The following is a 17,937-nucleotide window of genomic DNA, read 5'->3' as shown; positions in this document are numbered from 1 at the left end:
CAAAATACAAAAGCAAAATTATTATTTCCTTAAGAATGATAAACAGAAGAATGCATCATACACAGTTATGTTCTAGAATTGAAAGCATGTACTTACTTGGGACAGGCCTAAATAGATGGAGACAGTTTCTGAAATGTACAAAAATTTTCCTTCTTGATTTAGTGCAAATACAAATCCATCCAGGGACTACAGAGTAAGGGGAAAAAAAAAGCGAATAGATTAATAAAAACCTCCAAATGACAGATAGAAATAGATTCAAACAAAGACATCACAGAGTAAATTGAGGAAAATGTTCTGATTGTTATGAGAGTGGTTTTAATTTGAACTCCTAAGACAATTCCTTTATATTCTGCCCACATTTTAATAAACAGCATATGAGTATATTACTAAGTTGAAGGACTTACTGTCGTGCTTACATCTGCTATATACTAGATAAAATTTATCTCATTTGCTTGACAGAAGAAATACAGAAAAATAATTTTTTTTTTTAACAGGAAGAAATAAATAAGGAAAACAAATAACCTTCCAATTGAATAGTACATAAAAAGATCACATCCCCCCATCCTTCAGAATCAAAGCAAACAATTTCCACTTCCAAAAACTGAAAAGGAGAAAATAAAATCCTGTCATCACTCAAACCACTATGGACCTCAATAATTTGTAAATTAATTGAGGATTACACACATACACGCACGTGCACGCACACACACCCACCCCCTCACATTTTCCTTTTGTGAGACAACAAACAAAGCCAATCAGCAGATTACTGTCAAATATCTTTACAGCTTAAGTCTCTAGAAATGTTATGAATTTCATCCCTTCATTGTAAAACTCTAGATCAGATTTTACTTTGACAGGTTCAAGTCTTTGGATGTGGTTTCCATTGCAACTGCAAAAATCAAAATACAACTGCAGTGATTAATGCATACCTTTTGAAACATGAGTGCAGTTAATAAACAAAGAACTATATTCTAACCTGACACATGGAGTAAATCACTGCACATCAAGACAGAAATACACCTCTACGAATAGAGCAAACCTACACTAGGAAGAAACTGCCTTTCATAAGCTATTCGTGCCTTTACCTTTTTGCCTTTAATGGGAGTGATTACTGGCAAACACTCGCTATTGCAAAGTAAAATCACAAAAGTACAGAAATTAGAAATGCTAAAACAAGTCATGAAATATGAAACAGCCCAAAAACTGGGAGGAACAAGGAACAATCCCAAAAATCCCATTCCAAATATTTCCTTGTGACAAAGGTACATGTAAAGTGAAAATATAATTGTAGCATGGATCAACCTGGTTTTGGAAGGCAAAAGAAGAAAAACACATAAATTTGATGGAGATATAGGGTGAAATAGTCATGTAATCATTTCACTCCTTTTCAAATACACAACAGTGATTTCTGAGAGGTTTTATTTTTCTATTCTTCTGCTTCTTGATTAATTTCCAACAGGCTGCTAGTCAGAAGCTGTCTTTGGCAAATGCTCCCCCTTCTCTGATGTAGTAGGTGGTGGAATTAGTTCAAAAATCTGAGTTTTCTAAAAATAATAGACCCCATATTGGAAAACAAACCCTCACTAAAGACACTGCATTAAAGAAAGACCCTAATTTATATTTATGAATTAATAAAAATGTAAATCTGCATAGATTTCCTTCATGCAAAAATATTTATATTATGCAAGCCATTTATGACCTCTTATAAATCATCTTTTTTTTTTTTTTTTTCAAATTATTAACATCAGTTCCTTGCATTCTTAACATCAGTAACAGGTGGAAAATTTGGAACAGTGAAGTTCAAACTTAGATCCATACCAGGACAATCAAAACCTTTGCACATCTGATCTCCCCCACTATGTACAATTTCTTTTATTCAGAAGAGTAAATCTTTAAAGGGCTTGCTTTAAGTTTTCCTGATGCTCTGTCCCGTATTCCTTTGAGGAAACTGGTTTAACTCTCTGTGAGAGATAAAACTGAGAAGCATGACACTGACTCCTTGGCCACCTGTATGGAACGTCATTCTCCACAAGCAACAACAAATTGCCACAACTGAACGAGACTAACAGCCTATCTGTAGCTGTTCATTTTCCTGTCTTATAGGATGTACCTAGACTCTTCAGAACAGTGTTTGGAATATCCATATGGGCAATGACAAGGCTACCAGAGGTTTATTTCTAACCCATTGTTGTTAGTAGTTGGCACGATTATGATATCTGATCTTCCTTAGAATTTTTTTTTATAATCTTGTTAAATTCTTGGCTTAATGACATCTTGAGGAAAGATGTTTTACAGGTTATTTGTGTATCATACAGAAACAACTTTCCTCTTCTCAGTTTTTCATATAGCCAGGACTTTAGTGCAGTCCCCTTTGTTTTGTTATTTGAGAGAGTTACATGCAGTTGGAATGTATTTATAATCTGGTCTGTTTAGTACATTGCATTAGTATGTAGTTATCTGGCATATCTTGATAGAGTTTTGCAAGAACAGAAAAAAATTAATTCTCTGAGTCACTGATGGCTTTTCTGCTTCTTTTATACACATGATCTTATTTAGGAATATAGACTTCTTAATGAAACAAAAAATTGAAGGAAGCTTATAGTACTAATTAGGCAGAAATGTTTCCCTCAGTGCTGTTTTGAAATTGGGTGAAAATAGTTTTTCTGGAAAAATATAAACAAATAAAACTATCTCTGGTCGACATAGCTGTACAAAGAAATTTCAGCCTCCATAGCTAAAGTTTGAAAGTCATCAGCAAGTGGGAAGAGAGTTGAAGCGATAAGTATTAGTCGTCTTAAGCACTTGCTACTTTTCCATCCCATTGACTCTGATTCTCTCATTTCAATTAAACAGTTTTAATTCTTTAGTCTTTTCTTCTCTTTCTTTCTGTGAGACTATTCCTTACTTTTACCTCCAAGTAAGGAGGCACCACTGAAGGACTGGCAAGGCCAGTGCAGCATACCAACACCTTTGATTTCTTATGAGATTGGTCGCTTCCTGTGCCATAAAATTTGTTCATTAAGCCAACAGAGACTAATAAATCATGGTTAGTCATTCCACCTCCATTTCTTTTCCTGCTTCTTTGAAGTAATGCTTGGAAACCATTACTGACTGAATTCAGCATTTTTTTCAACAGAGCAAAATCAGAAAGTTTATTTAATCGTATTTTGAAAAAGCCACTAATTAACAGCTAATGGACACCTAACTACTTCCATGCCCAAAATATGGAGACATTAGAACAAAAACCTCAAATACTAAGCTCAAGTTTCAATACCTAAGAAAAATTACAATAAAAATAGGAGGAAAACTAACCATCTTCCAGAGCAAGGCAGTTCCTCCCACCAGTATGAAAGGGCTGAGACGGACCATTTTTGTGACAATGTTGTTGTTCCTTTTACAGGTCAAACATTAGTTCTGAAGGACTGTCTCATTCGTTATTCATAGGTATTATTTATGAATATTTATTATTTAAGTAATGCGTGTTGAAATTTTTCAATTTTTCATAAAGCGTACATCCTTTGTGCATGCCAAGAGAGCAGCAGACTTCAGAGAAGGTGCAAGGCAACATCACACAGGTTATGTTATATACTACAGAAGAGTATGTGATATCATTGTATACTATATATTCACAAAAAATTTTCTTTCAATAAGAAAACTCTGGAAGTATTATTCATATCACCTACGTATTACTGAGGACACAATAAATGAGAGAAGGATACTGGATTTAGTCAGCTTTCAAATCTCTCTTTTCAAATGAGTGCCACAGTGTAATTTCCAGCTAGAATTTCTGAACAGTTTCACTGTAGTTCAAAGGCAGATAGGATTTCTCTTTTGGACATTCCACAGTTAATTATAAATAGGGCCTGCAAAGGTTTTTCATAACATGCCCTATTTTCATGGAAGGAGAGGGCATGAATATAAGGGTAGAGTGTCTTCTGTTAGGAAAATATTCTTGAGTTCAATTATCTTTTTTTTTTTTTTTTTAAATAAATGAAGTTGACTGTCATAAAACCAGTCCTATCCCATCTAGTGTGGCAGCTGAGAAAGGGTCAAGGTGACCTCAAATGCCAATTTTGAGCACAACCCAATTTAAGGTAGACTGACAACTTCTTGTTTAAACCTACATTTACTGGTTTTATGCAAAATGTGATTAAAGCTGAAGCTTCCAAGTACTTTTTATTTCAGAAAACCATTATGTATTATGCTGTTTCAATCACCACAGGCTACTTTTTAATTTATTTTTTTTTAACTGTCCCACTGTTTTCAACAGGCACCAATTAAGATTCTGGGGTCAAAGGGTTAATTACATCTTCTTACCCACTATGTAGAATTTTCTGATTATTAACCAAGGTTGGATTAAGATGAAAAAGAACCGACACAAATGTTAATGCTTGCCCCTCCTCAAGAAGATTTTTCATAATACCATGCTGAAATCTATATGCTCTCTTCAAAGCTGTTAAAGAATGAAATCTTGGAGGGAACACTAAAATAAATGCTTTAAAGACATGGAAGTATCTGATTTACTAAGCCAGTTTTCTTATTTCTGAAAACTGTTCTAAACTAGCCACACAGGACTGATACAAGCTTTCCTTTGTCACATACCAGCAAGTCAATGTGGTAGACATGAAGTGAGACACAAAAGTCACTAGCTACAGCACCTCTGAATAATAATGAAAATAATTATAATTTATATCCTCTGACATCAGAATAATACAAAACTGTAAAGCACAGGTTTTTAACCCAAAATACTAAGTACCTTCTACAATATTTGAAGCATAGTGAGGTTATTTCTTCACAGGATATGAAACCCACTGTACCACTTTGACCGAATGTGCACTTATGTATAATGCATCATAGTAAATGGATTTATATTTGTCAGAGGAATTTTGTCCCAGCCATTTTTGCATATTCCCAATACAGGCAAATTTAATTCACTGGAGTCTTACTACAGTGTCCTTCTGGAGAATATCCTCATATTTCATACTATCCATGAAGTCCCTAATTCTTTCTAGTGTATTCCAGTGCTGCAAAACCCCCTGTTACCCTGACCTAAACTCCAGTTAGAGTGAAGAATTACCAGTAGGCTAGGTTATTTTAATGACAGATTATTTTAAACTAAGCCTTCACCATCTGTTCCACCCCCTAATTATGAATGCAAAAAGAACATATTTCACAATTACATCAGTAAAAAGTAAGATATACATGATTTAAATGCATGCATGTGTTCTTTGTCCAATGCAGCATGCATCTGTGATGCTTTTCTCATCATTCAGGCTGTGATCAGGAGTTAGGGGTTGGGGAAGGGAATACTCCCCCTGATAAAACAGATTAATTGATATACTAAACTTTTTCCTGGCAAACAGATCATCTTAATTAGAATTTTTCAGTGTTATGACATAATGATATTATAACTGGAGCTGAGCATTAATTTGAGGACAAAGCCTGTCACCAATTAGACATACTACATTCAATAACAGCAAAAATATTTTACTTTTTTTTTAAAGAGAGACAGTATTGGATGCAATTGACATTTACAAAAGAAAACAGTCCCTCTCAGAATATATATATAATTGCATTATTTATTTAACGTGTTACAACATGGTATAAAAAACATGATTTACTAAAGAAAGAAACAAAAAAGTAAGTTTCATTTCAACATGGCAACCATTCCTGAATGGGGGGTTAAAATAAAATAAAAGGCATAAATGATGGCTAACAGAAATCTGGCCTTAGTACACTTCTATTGTGCTCTCATTATTAAGATATCAGAGCAATATCCTTCAGCAATACCAACAAACATGCAAAAGCATAACTACTTAGGTGGAAAAATCTGACCTTGGGCTTTCACAATTAAGTACTATGAGACAACCAGAGTACTGTGCTGGGAAATAGGATTTTACATGCGAGGTATTTGATACACATGAATAAAAATGAGCAACTAAAGTTTGATTATCTACTGACTTACACAAATCTGTAAAAGCTTTATTCCTCTCTTCTGTCTTTTTAATCCCGTGCAAAACAAACAAACAAACAAACTCCAAACACAAAAAAATAAAACAAAAAATCCACCAAAACAAAAAGACCCCCACCCAAAACAGAAACCCAAGTAAAATAAAAAGGCATAAGACATTGCGGTGTTCCTTGAGCTACAAGCTTTTTACCACCGAGTAAAAATCCCAGCATCAAACACATAGAAATCCCTGTTTTCAACCCTTATACCACTGCCATTTTTCCACAGTTCACAATAATGGTTATATGACTACATGACCATAGATTCCTTTTGAATTAATGACACATATTTGACGACAAAGTAATGTGCACTTGGCACCAAAACAACTACAGTAAAAAAGAAGAGGAAAGGGGACAAACTCAAAGGATGTGAGGATGGACTTTGATGCCAGTTTCCTAATTTGTCATCTTCATGCCTGTTGCTTATGTGGCCAGAATGCAATTTATGACAATAAGGAAGTGCCAAGAAATAAATTTGTCAATAATAAGGATGTCTGCTTTATAGCTCAAAGCCAAGAAATGAAGGAAGAGGAGTAAACTTTACTGATTCCTCAGATGCGTCTTTCACAGACTTACAGAATAAGTAAGTTTATGTATTGAAAGCAGCAAAAACTTGCAGTGGCAGTTTTACCACTTGATTAGAAAAAAGCATATTTTATTCCAGATCATAACCATTGCAAAAGTGGAGTGTAGAAAAGTTCAGAGCCAAGAATAATGTTTAAAGGAGGCAGTCGAGTTCCTAAAATATACTTCCAGTTTTATTCACTGATAATAGACTGACAGGTATCAGAGGTGAGCTTGAGAATCACAGCAAGATTACAAACCTCTAAGTGATGGGAGTTCAAGAAAAAAATCAGAGATTAAGAGTTTGACAATTTTTTGCGTACAAAGGTAATAAATGACTTTTCAGGATCTCTGCCTTGTAGATAGCAATTTTTTTTTTTTTTTTCTGGAAGGTCATTATACTTGTGTAAAATCCCAAACCACCCTGTGGAAGTTGCGTATTAAAGCACTGAACTTTCATCTTAATGATGCCTATTCCTGATGAGCTCCTACCCTCCATTTTATAGGATTCCTAGTGCTGGTTCAAGACTGTTTGGACAGCAGATAGTAATTCCAACAACTGTGTGCCATGTAATACAATCAAATATGTCTATTTAGGATGAGACTTGTCATTCAGAGATTGCACTGTGTATCTCTTACCCTGAGAAAATGATCATTGTCGGTCAGGATTAAGTGTATACCTATCTGTGGACTGGCTTTGCTTTGGATACATATGGTTCGAATGTAAGTGGTTTCTGCCCTTAGGTGGTACAAATGTTACAATCACTTATGCATTTGTGCACCTAGAGGCACTGCCCTGAGTAAAAGACTTGACAATATATCTACTTGCATAACATTTACTAAATAAGTGCCAAAAGTGAAAGAGTAAGGTGACTCAGCAGCAGGAGCTAGGATACATAGTGAGAGTTGGCAGAATGAGGGATTGAGTCCCCAGACCTGCACCTCAGACCACACAGCAAGAGATCGTGGGAACTTGATCTGACTGGAACACTGTGCAAGTAGAAGCACCTATACAGGCAAAACTGATTGTGGCAACAACAGGCATTGTTGTGAATCCCATTGTTTCCCAAGCTGTAAGTTTGAAGCCCTTTGTTATGTATGAATCTACAAATCTGACACTATGTGAAAGCAAACAGATAAAGGTAACTAAATACCCGTCCAAAAAGCTAGGTGAAAAAATTATGGGGAAGAATTTGTGATATAGAATTAATTTCATTCTTAAAATATCACCTGCACTCAGTAGGTACTCAGATGTTCTGGTGATTGATCCTGACAATTGGCTTGCTAGAATTAGATGTCTAGCCCAGACCTGAGTACATGTGTTCTCACCTGCATCACACAATTTCATACATATGAAGCAGCGAGGCTGCGCTCAAGGAAGAACAGGATGAGGGACTTACACTTATCATATTTAATCTATTAGATGGCAATACAAACAACCAAAATAGATCATATATAAGAAATTGAGTTCTTTGACTAGCATATCATTCTGATTTATACTCTTGAAAGGAGAACATGTTGAGAATACTTTTTAGGCAATGGAAAATAGATATAATAAGGACACAGAACAAACTCAAAAAAACTCGTTCTTATCTTCAGCCTCCTATTGCATGTTATAATACAAAGAAGACTGAACCTGGTCCTAAACAGCTGAGAATTCCTCCAGCTGTCATTAATCCCTGTACTAATGCAGGAGATCTATTTACTATAACAATTCTTTCTCCACCTAGGGGAGTGTGGAGTGGTTCCACATATGTCCACTCTCAAGAATTCTAGGGTCCAGATGGACTAAATTAAAGCAGTCATTCACTTTTCCAGTAAAGACCAGTACATAAAAGTCTCCACATCTCTTACTGTCCCTTGACTCCTTATTCTTGTGACCCCCAAGACAACTAGAATCTGGACTGACACAAGTCAGAACATGCTAGTTACTAGAAGTTAGGTTTATAGAGGCATGGGAAAAAAAAAAAAAGAAAAAAGCCCACAAAACTATAACTTTTTAAGGTCTGGATTGTGAAGTGGTTCTTCCAATTTTAAAATTTGGTTCCTCTACTCTGCATGTCTTTATCTGTCTGACCTACTAACAGCATTCAAATCCAAGGTTAGTTTTTCCAGATTTGACAGAGGGCAGAGGTCTTAGAGAAATTCCTACATGTTTGGAGAAAATGGATTTATAATGGAGATGAGACCCTCTGAGAGCCTTTGCAGCAGTAAAAGCTGGACTATGAGTTCCTATATCATTAGACATCACAGAACAGAGAACTTTCAAATGTCCTTATCACTGAAAAATTGTCAAAAACTTACACTGTCTTAAGACACAAAAGTCAACAGAAGACAAGATGGAAATATACAGAAAACTATGCTGTGCTCTTCTGGTACCCATAGAAGCTTTGGTTTCCATTCACTTATCCATGACTACACAAGACAAACAACTTCATGGAATAAGCTGGAGATTTCATTGATAATAAAAATATTTTGAAATCTTGCCCTGAAATAATTATCCAGTACATCTACATTCTTCACAGTAAAGTTGATATCTTTATGCTGGGTTGCAGCCCTTTGTGAAAGAGTTTTGAAGTTATAGTGCTTCAGTCCAGAAGTACAATGCACGAAAAAGTGTGAAATGCACATTTATGTGAAAATCAATTATCCTGATGGAATTGGAGGTCCAGTCCTGAATGATTTGAGGAAATCTACTCAGTTTGTCACTACAAAACACTATTGCTATTTTGACCTTCTACTTCTGTTTCACAGAGACCAGGTGAGAAGACAGCATGTAGCTTTGCCATTAACAGGACTCTAATCTCTTCCTACAATATGAGGAAATATTGTGTTTCTCCTTCCCTCCCTCCTTCTCTCTCTTCCTTCCTTTTCCTCTTTTTTTTTTTCCTGTGAGCTCACCTCTAATGCCTGTGTAGCTAAAGATATGTATGGATTTTGCTGTTTACCAGCTCATTGCATAAATTAAAGCATATCAACAGCACAGAGCAGCTCTTCCAATGAAAAAGGTTTATATTCTTTTTAAAAACAAACTAATATATTATAGTGGCACCTCTGACTGCTGTGATGATTAAGGGTCTGTTTTTATTTCCATAATAAAATCCTACTCTCTAGTGTGGGGACAGGTAAGTGGGTTATGATTTGTCCAGAAGCCAGAAACACAAGGTTTCAACCAACAATATCCTTTTTTCCCTTTAAAGAGAGATTCACAGTTACCATGTGAAAATGTTCATCCTAATTTTTACCACAGGGTTTTAGTGTGCAGCCAAATTACCATGCTACTCCCTTAAGGGGTGCCCTGGATCAGTCGCAGCATCAAGTATCAGTAACCTCCTCAGCAAAGGGTGCTGAAGATTTCTTTGACACTGCAGAGTCCAGTATCTGTTGGTTGTGCCAATAATCCACAACACCACACTATCTAAAGAGCCCCAAATAAATCTTGACACCCCCAGTCCTAATGCTACTTATTACACATGTCAACAATCTATATGTTGTATCCTGTGTCCCAAGTAGGAACTGACATAACTGCTCTCCCCTGTTACTATCTGTTTCACTCTAATTTGTAGGAGACCTGAAGCCTAGTCTCTCCCTAAAATGATTGTGGTAAAACTGCCTTCATCAATGGAACTGATGAAATAAAAGTCCTTCTCTTGCCAAATGTTAGCACCACTTTCCTGTTATCCAGAACCACCTAGAACCAAGGAATTCTAATTTCTTCTATGATCCTTTAAAGACACAGTGTTTAAAATGTGAGTGTAGCATCCCAGCTTTCCCTGTGATATTTTTCTTCTTTCTGCTTCGTTAAAAAGTTCCATGTATCTGTAGTTGTCCTGTCTTGAGCAGTATCCTCTTTAAGACCCTAAGCAATACCTTATATGTTTGCTTTATTGTCTACATTTCAGGCAATCGTCATCAGTTATCTGGGCATCATTATTGTGCAGTTCTGAGGTCCTGATCCTGCTACCTGGACATCCTGTAATGTTGCATTATAATAATCTCTCTTCTCCCTAATGTAGTGTACTTTCAAGTTTTACTTGAGGCACATCAGTGAAAGAAATTCTAGTAAAAATTTAACATCAAAATTCTTATTAAAAAAAAAGAAAATACAAATCAGAATTTCCTCAAACATACTTTTATTTGTCCCAGCAGCTTCATTTTTTTCTCCATTTTTTTCCTTTCCTTAAACCACAGGAAAACTACTCTGAGCCAAAATCAAATAGAATTATAGAATGGTTTGGGTTGGAAGGGACCTTTAAAAGTCATCTAGTTCCAACTCCCCTACAATGAGCAGAAACATCTTCAACTAGATCAGGTTGCTCAGAGTCCCGCCCAACTTGACTTTGAATGTTTCCAGGGATGGGGCATCCACCACATCTTTGGGCAACCTGTACTGTCTACTCTGAATCTACTCTCTTTTACTTTAAAATGATTACCTCTTGTCCTATCAAACAGCATTGCCAGTACTTTTTATGCTGCTGTGTGAATGTCTTTGCAGTTCAGATTTTGTTCTGTTACCATGCCCAAATGAACATGCTGCCTGACACACCACACAGAAAACAGTATAGATAGACTTCTGCATGTAAATTTGCCATTTTAATTGGCAGCAACCCCTCCAACTTAAAAATAAATAAATTTAAGTGGTCATGCTTTAATGAGTTCCGACATTTATCTGAATTTCTTCAATCTGTTTCCAGTCACTATAGTGAAAAAGAAATGGTGTTTTATCAGTTCTTCTCTGATTCTGGTTTGAAACCAGATGGGAAAGAGCAGAAGCACACACACACAAGATAACTGCAACAGAAATATAACCAAATGTTTTCTACATCTGAGAAGACTGAATTCTGACTAGGATTTAAAATATAAACAGCTTTTTCAGCCTAGTGACTATCCATAGCAGGATTACATTTCAGTTTGCTAGAGGTGATTTCCTATAGCATTTAAGAACTGTTTTTTATTTCTAAATTAAAATTTTAATGGAAAATAAAATAAACACACCAGAGTGCTTAGAAATTCAGAAAGCTTTTTGACCCTAAAAGATGGACATTAGTGGCATACGAAACTTTAAAGCATCCTTGTTTGAAACTACAGTATATCTTGCCATATATTTCTAGCTAAACACAGTTGGAATAAAGTTCTTCCTTACGAACTTCCTAATCCTGCAACGAAGTTGTCCTACAAATGTACAAATAGATTTCCAATTAGGCATGAACAAGAAGAGGAAAAAAACTTGACAAAACCAGTTTTGGAAAGCAAACAGAAAGTATGTACATACTGCAGCTATTTGAAATTAGTGTCCCAAATTTACACATAAAATTCTGCCTACAGCCAACTTCTAAAGAAGCTCTTACTGATGCCAAGGAGGAACTTCATCCTTTTGATGCCAAAACTTAATTCAGTGCAGAATTAGCGTTTACTAAACCACTGTTGAATAGTAATCAAAACAGACCTAAAATCTCGATCATTGATAAATTTGCAATATATTATCTCTATTCCAAATAAAAGAGGCTTCAGATACCTTTGCAATATATTCAATTAGATGTGCAGATATATCTGTAGATGGTCTACAGGCCTCAAAGTTAAAATAGATTAGATAAAAACACAGAATATAGCTTAAAATCACTGTGGATGTTAGATTCATTGCACACATTGAAAAGCATTATTGTGAGTCTGTGAAGGTAAACAGAAAGATTTTTGTTATTGCTAAGAAAGACAGAAATTTAAGCTGTATAAACATTGTAAAATTAATTATTTGATTAGGAGAGCTACAGAAAAGAATTTAAATGCACAGAACAAAAAGAAATCCCAGAATTTAGGGTGCAACTTCATAATGCAAAGGGAATTTCCAGAGACTAACTACTCATACAAACTACAGATACCTTGGATTTGGAGTAAAGCTGTACAAATCTGTCAATATTTTGTGCTTCACATACAAACTTTTATTAATGTCTCTGACCTACAATAATTATAGTCCACACATAATAAGTAGTTAATTTCAAAAATCACAATTATCCAACTATGTAAAAGCTCTTTCTTATTACACAGTAAAATGCCATGTTTCTTGTACAAATGATATCATAAACTGCTCTTGCAAATATTGCAGCTTCAAATCATATTTACTATTTGTAAATGCTTGTTGAACACAGCAGGTGGCAAAATGATTTAGCATCATGAACAAATACATATGGTTGCTTGAGCCCCAGTTTTAGGGTAGATAAACCTATTTTCTGGTCCTACATTTAATGGACTAGAAACAAGCAAAAAGGCAGCTAAACCATTGTACATATTCTAGCAACTTACTAGTTCACGTGAACTTTCTCATATGAAGTACTACGCTTAAAACAACTTGAAAGCAAATCACAGGTCTCACATATTCAATGACTAGCTCATCTGCAATATTTCCCCTTAAAGTTTTCAAGCAGGATTATGCACTATGGAAAAGGAACTGCAAAGGTAAAAGCAGGAGCACAGTGTTATGTAGTCTAAAATCAATAGACAGACAGAGGACATTAACCAAGAGGCTAATAAAAAGATGCTGCCTTAGACAGTAACATAAAGAGCCCTGATATATTTTTCTCTTCAGAAATCTTATTGCTTATGCCAATTTTCCCTTAGCACTGCAGTAGTTTCTCTGTGTATATACACGTCATCTTATTTTTTTGTCTTGTTCCAATTTTATGTTTGCATTTTATTTTCTCATTTCCTTCCTGCTACTCCCCTGTTTCTCTTTACTAGTTTGATGTTTACACAGACCTTTACTAGAATTGCAGGGTTTGGAGAGATCCCATTTTTCTTCTTTGTTGTAATGCCCACAGTTTTTTTCCCAAAGAAAAGATAAGTTTACCCAGAAAATAAAAAAAACTAATACAACCTTTTGCTCATCAACAAAGTATGTCTTGCTGTAGCCAGGAATAAGTTAATAAAACAGGGAAAAAGCTTAGTGGCTTAAAGAAAAAAAAAAAAAACACACCTCCTTGGGGTTATGAACGAACAATGTTGTTTTTTCTTCCCAGCGTGCAAGGATTTAATTAAGTGATAACAGTCACCTTGGGGTGGCTGCAGAAGGCAATAATATCTAGGTGAAGAAAAATGCTGAAGAGAGTTGAGTACAGTCAATTTATCTTCAGAGAAGGCAATAAATGAACAAAGCATAGGTATTTGGCTGATTGTTTTGGAATGTTTCCATTACTGATAAACATCAAAATAAAAGGACAAAGATTTGGTATTTTCGGTATCTGAAATGTATTAAATACAGAAAGAAACGAAGGAACAAATCAGTGTGAGGTCATATCCTAGAGTTCTAATTGCAAATGGTTTGGTAATTATTCAAGCTAAACATAGAACAAGGGAATTTTAATGTTGACACAAAGGATAGAAATACAGCTGAGATGTGTATTTATAGCAAACACAAAGCATTGAACGAATTTCACTCTGGAGAAAAAAATTGCTAAGCGTAGATGGAAAGAAGTGATATATATTACACAAATATATGCAACTTTGCAGCCAGCTACCCAAATTCAAGGATTTAAAAACATGTTTGTGGGAGCTCTTTAGGAAACAAGCAGCAATCTCAATTATCTGTAAGCCTATGTTCTGCCACCCCCATATGCAGAGAAAGAGTTGTGTGAGAAAGAGAAACATAAAGCAGAGAGTAAAGACTACCAGGAAGAAACATTTTCCTTTACCACAAAGCTACTAACAATTTGCTTTACATTACATGCAACATGGGGTTTGAAAGGAATACACAGGCTGTCCTTAGGGATTTTGATGTGTGCAAAGGGGTCTGAAAGCTATGTCCCCATTATCTCCAGCAAGAGTACTTAGTCTTCCAAAACTTAGCACAACTCATAGTACATCTACAACAGTTCTCAGCAAGCAGGATAATTACCCAAAGTCTCTGCCAAATGGACACAAATCATGCTGAATATGGAAGATGGAAGAAACAGTACAAACACACCAATAATCTTGGGAATTCGCCACATTCCTTTGACCCTTTCAAGTTGTAAACTCTCATTTTCTGTCTTTAATTTTGATACTTTTTCCTGAATCTGTATCCAGCAGTGAGGGAATTGATAGCTATTTACAATCAGGTTAAATACTCACCCACACACTTCTGTATGAAGAGGATGAAGCCTATAGACAATTGTTTTTTAACTGTGTGGGCAGATACTCTTTCAAAGAGAAGGAACATGTCAATAACAAATGGTTCACATAGCATCCTGAGAAAATAATATGAAATGCGTGTGTGTGTGTGTGTGTGTGTGTATGCGCGTGCGTGTGTGTGGCGGAGGATGAGAGCAGGCTAGTGCACTTGAGTTTAAAGAGAAATATTGATTTCCGAAAAACATACACCATTTTCAATTTGAACTAAAACGTTGAAACAAATTTCACTGAGTTGCCTCATTATGATTTCTGGTGTACGTTCAGCTAAAGTTTTTAAATAAACACTGCTTCTCAGGGCCTGTGTTTTTAAGGCCCTGTAAGTAAGATCTACATTAACAATTTGTCCCACCACAGTTACTTTCCTCCTAAAACAAAATGTGATTCCAGCAAACACTTATCCCAGATACATCTATAGCCTTATTGGTTATCTCCATCAAGACACTAGGGAAAAACTTGCATAATTCAGTGTCCAACGTTCCTCCTTCCTGTTGCCATGGAAGTTCTGCACAGTCACAGAGATGGGACAAACAGGTTTTTAAACTCCACTACACTGAACTGAGATACAATGTTACTTTTCCAAGTATGATCTAGAGGGTTTTTAAATTTCATTCCTAGATTTAATGCTGTATTGCAATGCCCAGAAAATAAGAACTGTGATTACATGGGTAGTACTTGGTAGTACTTTTTATGTACTTTTTAAAGTTGTTTTATGCGAGTTTTGAGGCTATTTTTATTCCACAAAGAAGAGAAACGTATTCGAAACACAGAATAAAATTCAGATTCACAGAATTAAAATTGCTCCACAAATGTCTTCAATTCAGGTGTGACATTAACTATATAATCAGAGTGCAGGTCTTAGACTTAAAATACAATATACATTTCATGTGTGAGGCTACACACTCACTGTTCTTTATATTTGGCCATTTTATTTTTTTTTTCTTTTTATTTTACCTCTTTAGTGACTATTGGAAATTAATAGGATCTTAACATGTGAAACTTGGATTAGGTTGCTTTCCTGAACTAACTGTTGCTTCAGAATCTCCTCCACTAACTCAAAATCTACCTATTTTGAAGTACTGAAGTGCCAGATCAAGTTCACATCTCTGGGTCCTGCTTCCTATCTTCAGAATAAAGAGCACTTCTCACGAATTCAGAAGATTAAAGCCTTGGAGTCAGTTCCAGAATGTGCTGGAAGGACATCGACTTGATAGATTTGAGGGATAGAAAGGAGGAAGATTTGAAGGTCTAAAAAAAAATACAACACCTCCCCCCTTCCAACAATAGAGAGTGAAGGTCACAGTAGAAGAAACAAGCTTAAGCTCTCTTTAAGATATAGAAAACATGATGGAAAATGTACAAATATAATGACTATAAAGTACAGAATGAGGAAAAAAGGGGGACTGAAGGGCGGAATCACAAACACTGAAAAGTGAACAGAAAGACCAAATACGTCCAAGAGAAAGTAGGATGAGTTTAAGAGGAGAATGTAGAAGAAAAAGCAAGAGAAAACTATTAAGTTGTACGTCTACTAAGTCATTTCACACAATGTCAATCTGTTGTAGACTTTTGTGTGAATATACAGATATGCCATCCAGAAATTATCTGGTTCTCCAAACCAAAAATAATATTAAAAACCCCCCACAAATAATATCTTCACAGCAGTTTACATGGCAAGGGCACAAGTAAGGTCAAATACCAATTCAGCAATGTCTGAACTGAAGCACAGATGAAGAAGGAGGATTTCTTTTCTTTTGGAGGATCTTTCCCCCAGCTTTTTAAGTTACTAACCTATTCTTGTCAGGGATAACTTTTAATGCTTGCTTACAAAGACTGATACTGTGTCTGGAAAATACTAGACTGCACAAAATGGTAAATTTTCCAATAGTATCTTCCTGTAAGAGAATACCCCTGGACATACGTGCAAAACATTTTGTTCTTCCCCTTAGAAATTGCTTCAGACTTTCTGCAGTACTTTAAAAAAACACTTCCCAAATAGTTTAGTTGTGTGAAACTGTTCAGAGTTAGCAGTCCAAGGACAGCCTTGAAAAGAACTTTTGTAAGCAAGTCAAGAGAAAAATTCTTATAGTACCCTGCTCTTACAGTGGTAACACTGGACAGCTGTCAGCAGAAAATACAAAGTCATTCAGTACAAAAATCTGCTGTCACAGAACAAACCCTTTCCCCTTACAAAGATCTCGAGAAATACTCTTATAGGAAGTACTTAGAAATAATAAAAAAGATAGGAAAACATTGTTGCCTTGAGTAAGACAAGTTTCCCTTTTATGTTAGTATCAGTTGAAAACATTTGCCACATGTCACCTATATATATATATCGTCAATGTGAAAATTTATTGATAAGTGCAATGTTAACTGAAGGCATTCAACTACCATACTAACTTCTCCATGTGATCACTGCTCACTCTTAAGGATGCAATATCTGAAAAGTCATACAATGTCAAAATGTCAGTGCATCTTCAGTGTACACTGTCATTCAATCCCATACTTGACCAATCAGCCAAACACTTCAAGTCTAATTTGGAACTTTAAAAATTTATACCGGTATACCTTTTTTTCTTTCTTTTTTTTTTTTTTTTTTTTCCTAGAAAACGGTTTGTAGTTATAAAGGCCAAAAAACATATGTTTAAATTTGTCTATACCCGTATCTTTCTCTGTGTGGGATCTAGATCTCCATAGATCCATAGACCTGTCCAGTAGCACAAAAGAAACATCCCAATGACTGTATTTATACACTTCTTTTTTTGTACCACACCTCCAGTATGTAATATTTATTTGTTATTAAAATGAGCTTTACACTCTACCTTGGCAAGAAACTTGGTACACATAATCTGTGGAAATTTATCACTACTAAAATCTGGTTTAGTGATAAACATTACTTTGGACTGTTAGATAGATACATAAACATTCCATAGAAATAAACAGATGTAGGACTCCTTGCTTTACTCAGTTACTCCTGTGGATGTTCAGGAGTGACAACACACAAAATTAGTTAACCAGGGCAAAACCGATGCAATTTGAAAAGGAATTAGTATTGAGGAGCCCCACTCCCTTCTGGCATTGCTGCACAATTTGTTAGTCAATGTTTTCCCGGGTAAAATATCTGATGAGGGCTACATTTCCCTAAAATGGATTCAGCCTGTTTACCTGGCTTATAATAAGAATGAAATGGGAACAGTAGACATCAAT

The 17,937-nt window shown here is 35.5% G+C and overlaps 1 protein-coding gene across 8 annotated transcripts in view; it reads right to left on the bottom strand.

Annotated features, from left to right (window-relative positions):
* NPAS3 (neuronal PAS domain protein 3) overlaps nucleotides 1-17,937 on the bottom strand; it is a 610,089-nt gene that overhangs the window by 184,125 nt on the left and 408,027 nt on the right. For 7 of the 8 annotated variants that reach the window (XM_027726870.2, XM_039386534.1, XM_027726871.2 and 4 more), the window contains one exon: nucleotides 97-186. The exons of the other annotated variant lie outside the window; for it this stretch is intronic. In XM_027726870.2, the coding sequence (XP_027582671.1) occupies nucleotides 97-186 (90 nt within the window). The remainder of the gene's footprint in view (nucleotides 1-96; nucleotides 187-17,937) is intronic. 8 annotated transcript variants of the gene reach the window in all.

This window comes from Pipra filicauda, unplaced genomic scaffold (genome assembly GCF_003945595.2).
Source record: "Pipra filicauda isolate LSUMZ 115617 unplaced genomic scaffold, ASM394559v2 scaffold11_size5308982_pilon, whole genome shotgun sequence".
NCBI classification, from domain to species: domain Eukaryota; kingdom Metazoa; phylum Chordata; class Aves; order Passeriformes; family Pipridae; genus Pipra; species Pipra filicauda.
The sequence above is the reverse complement of the archived record's forward strand: the minus strand, read 5'-3'. Positions and strand labels throughout refer to the sequence as shown.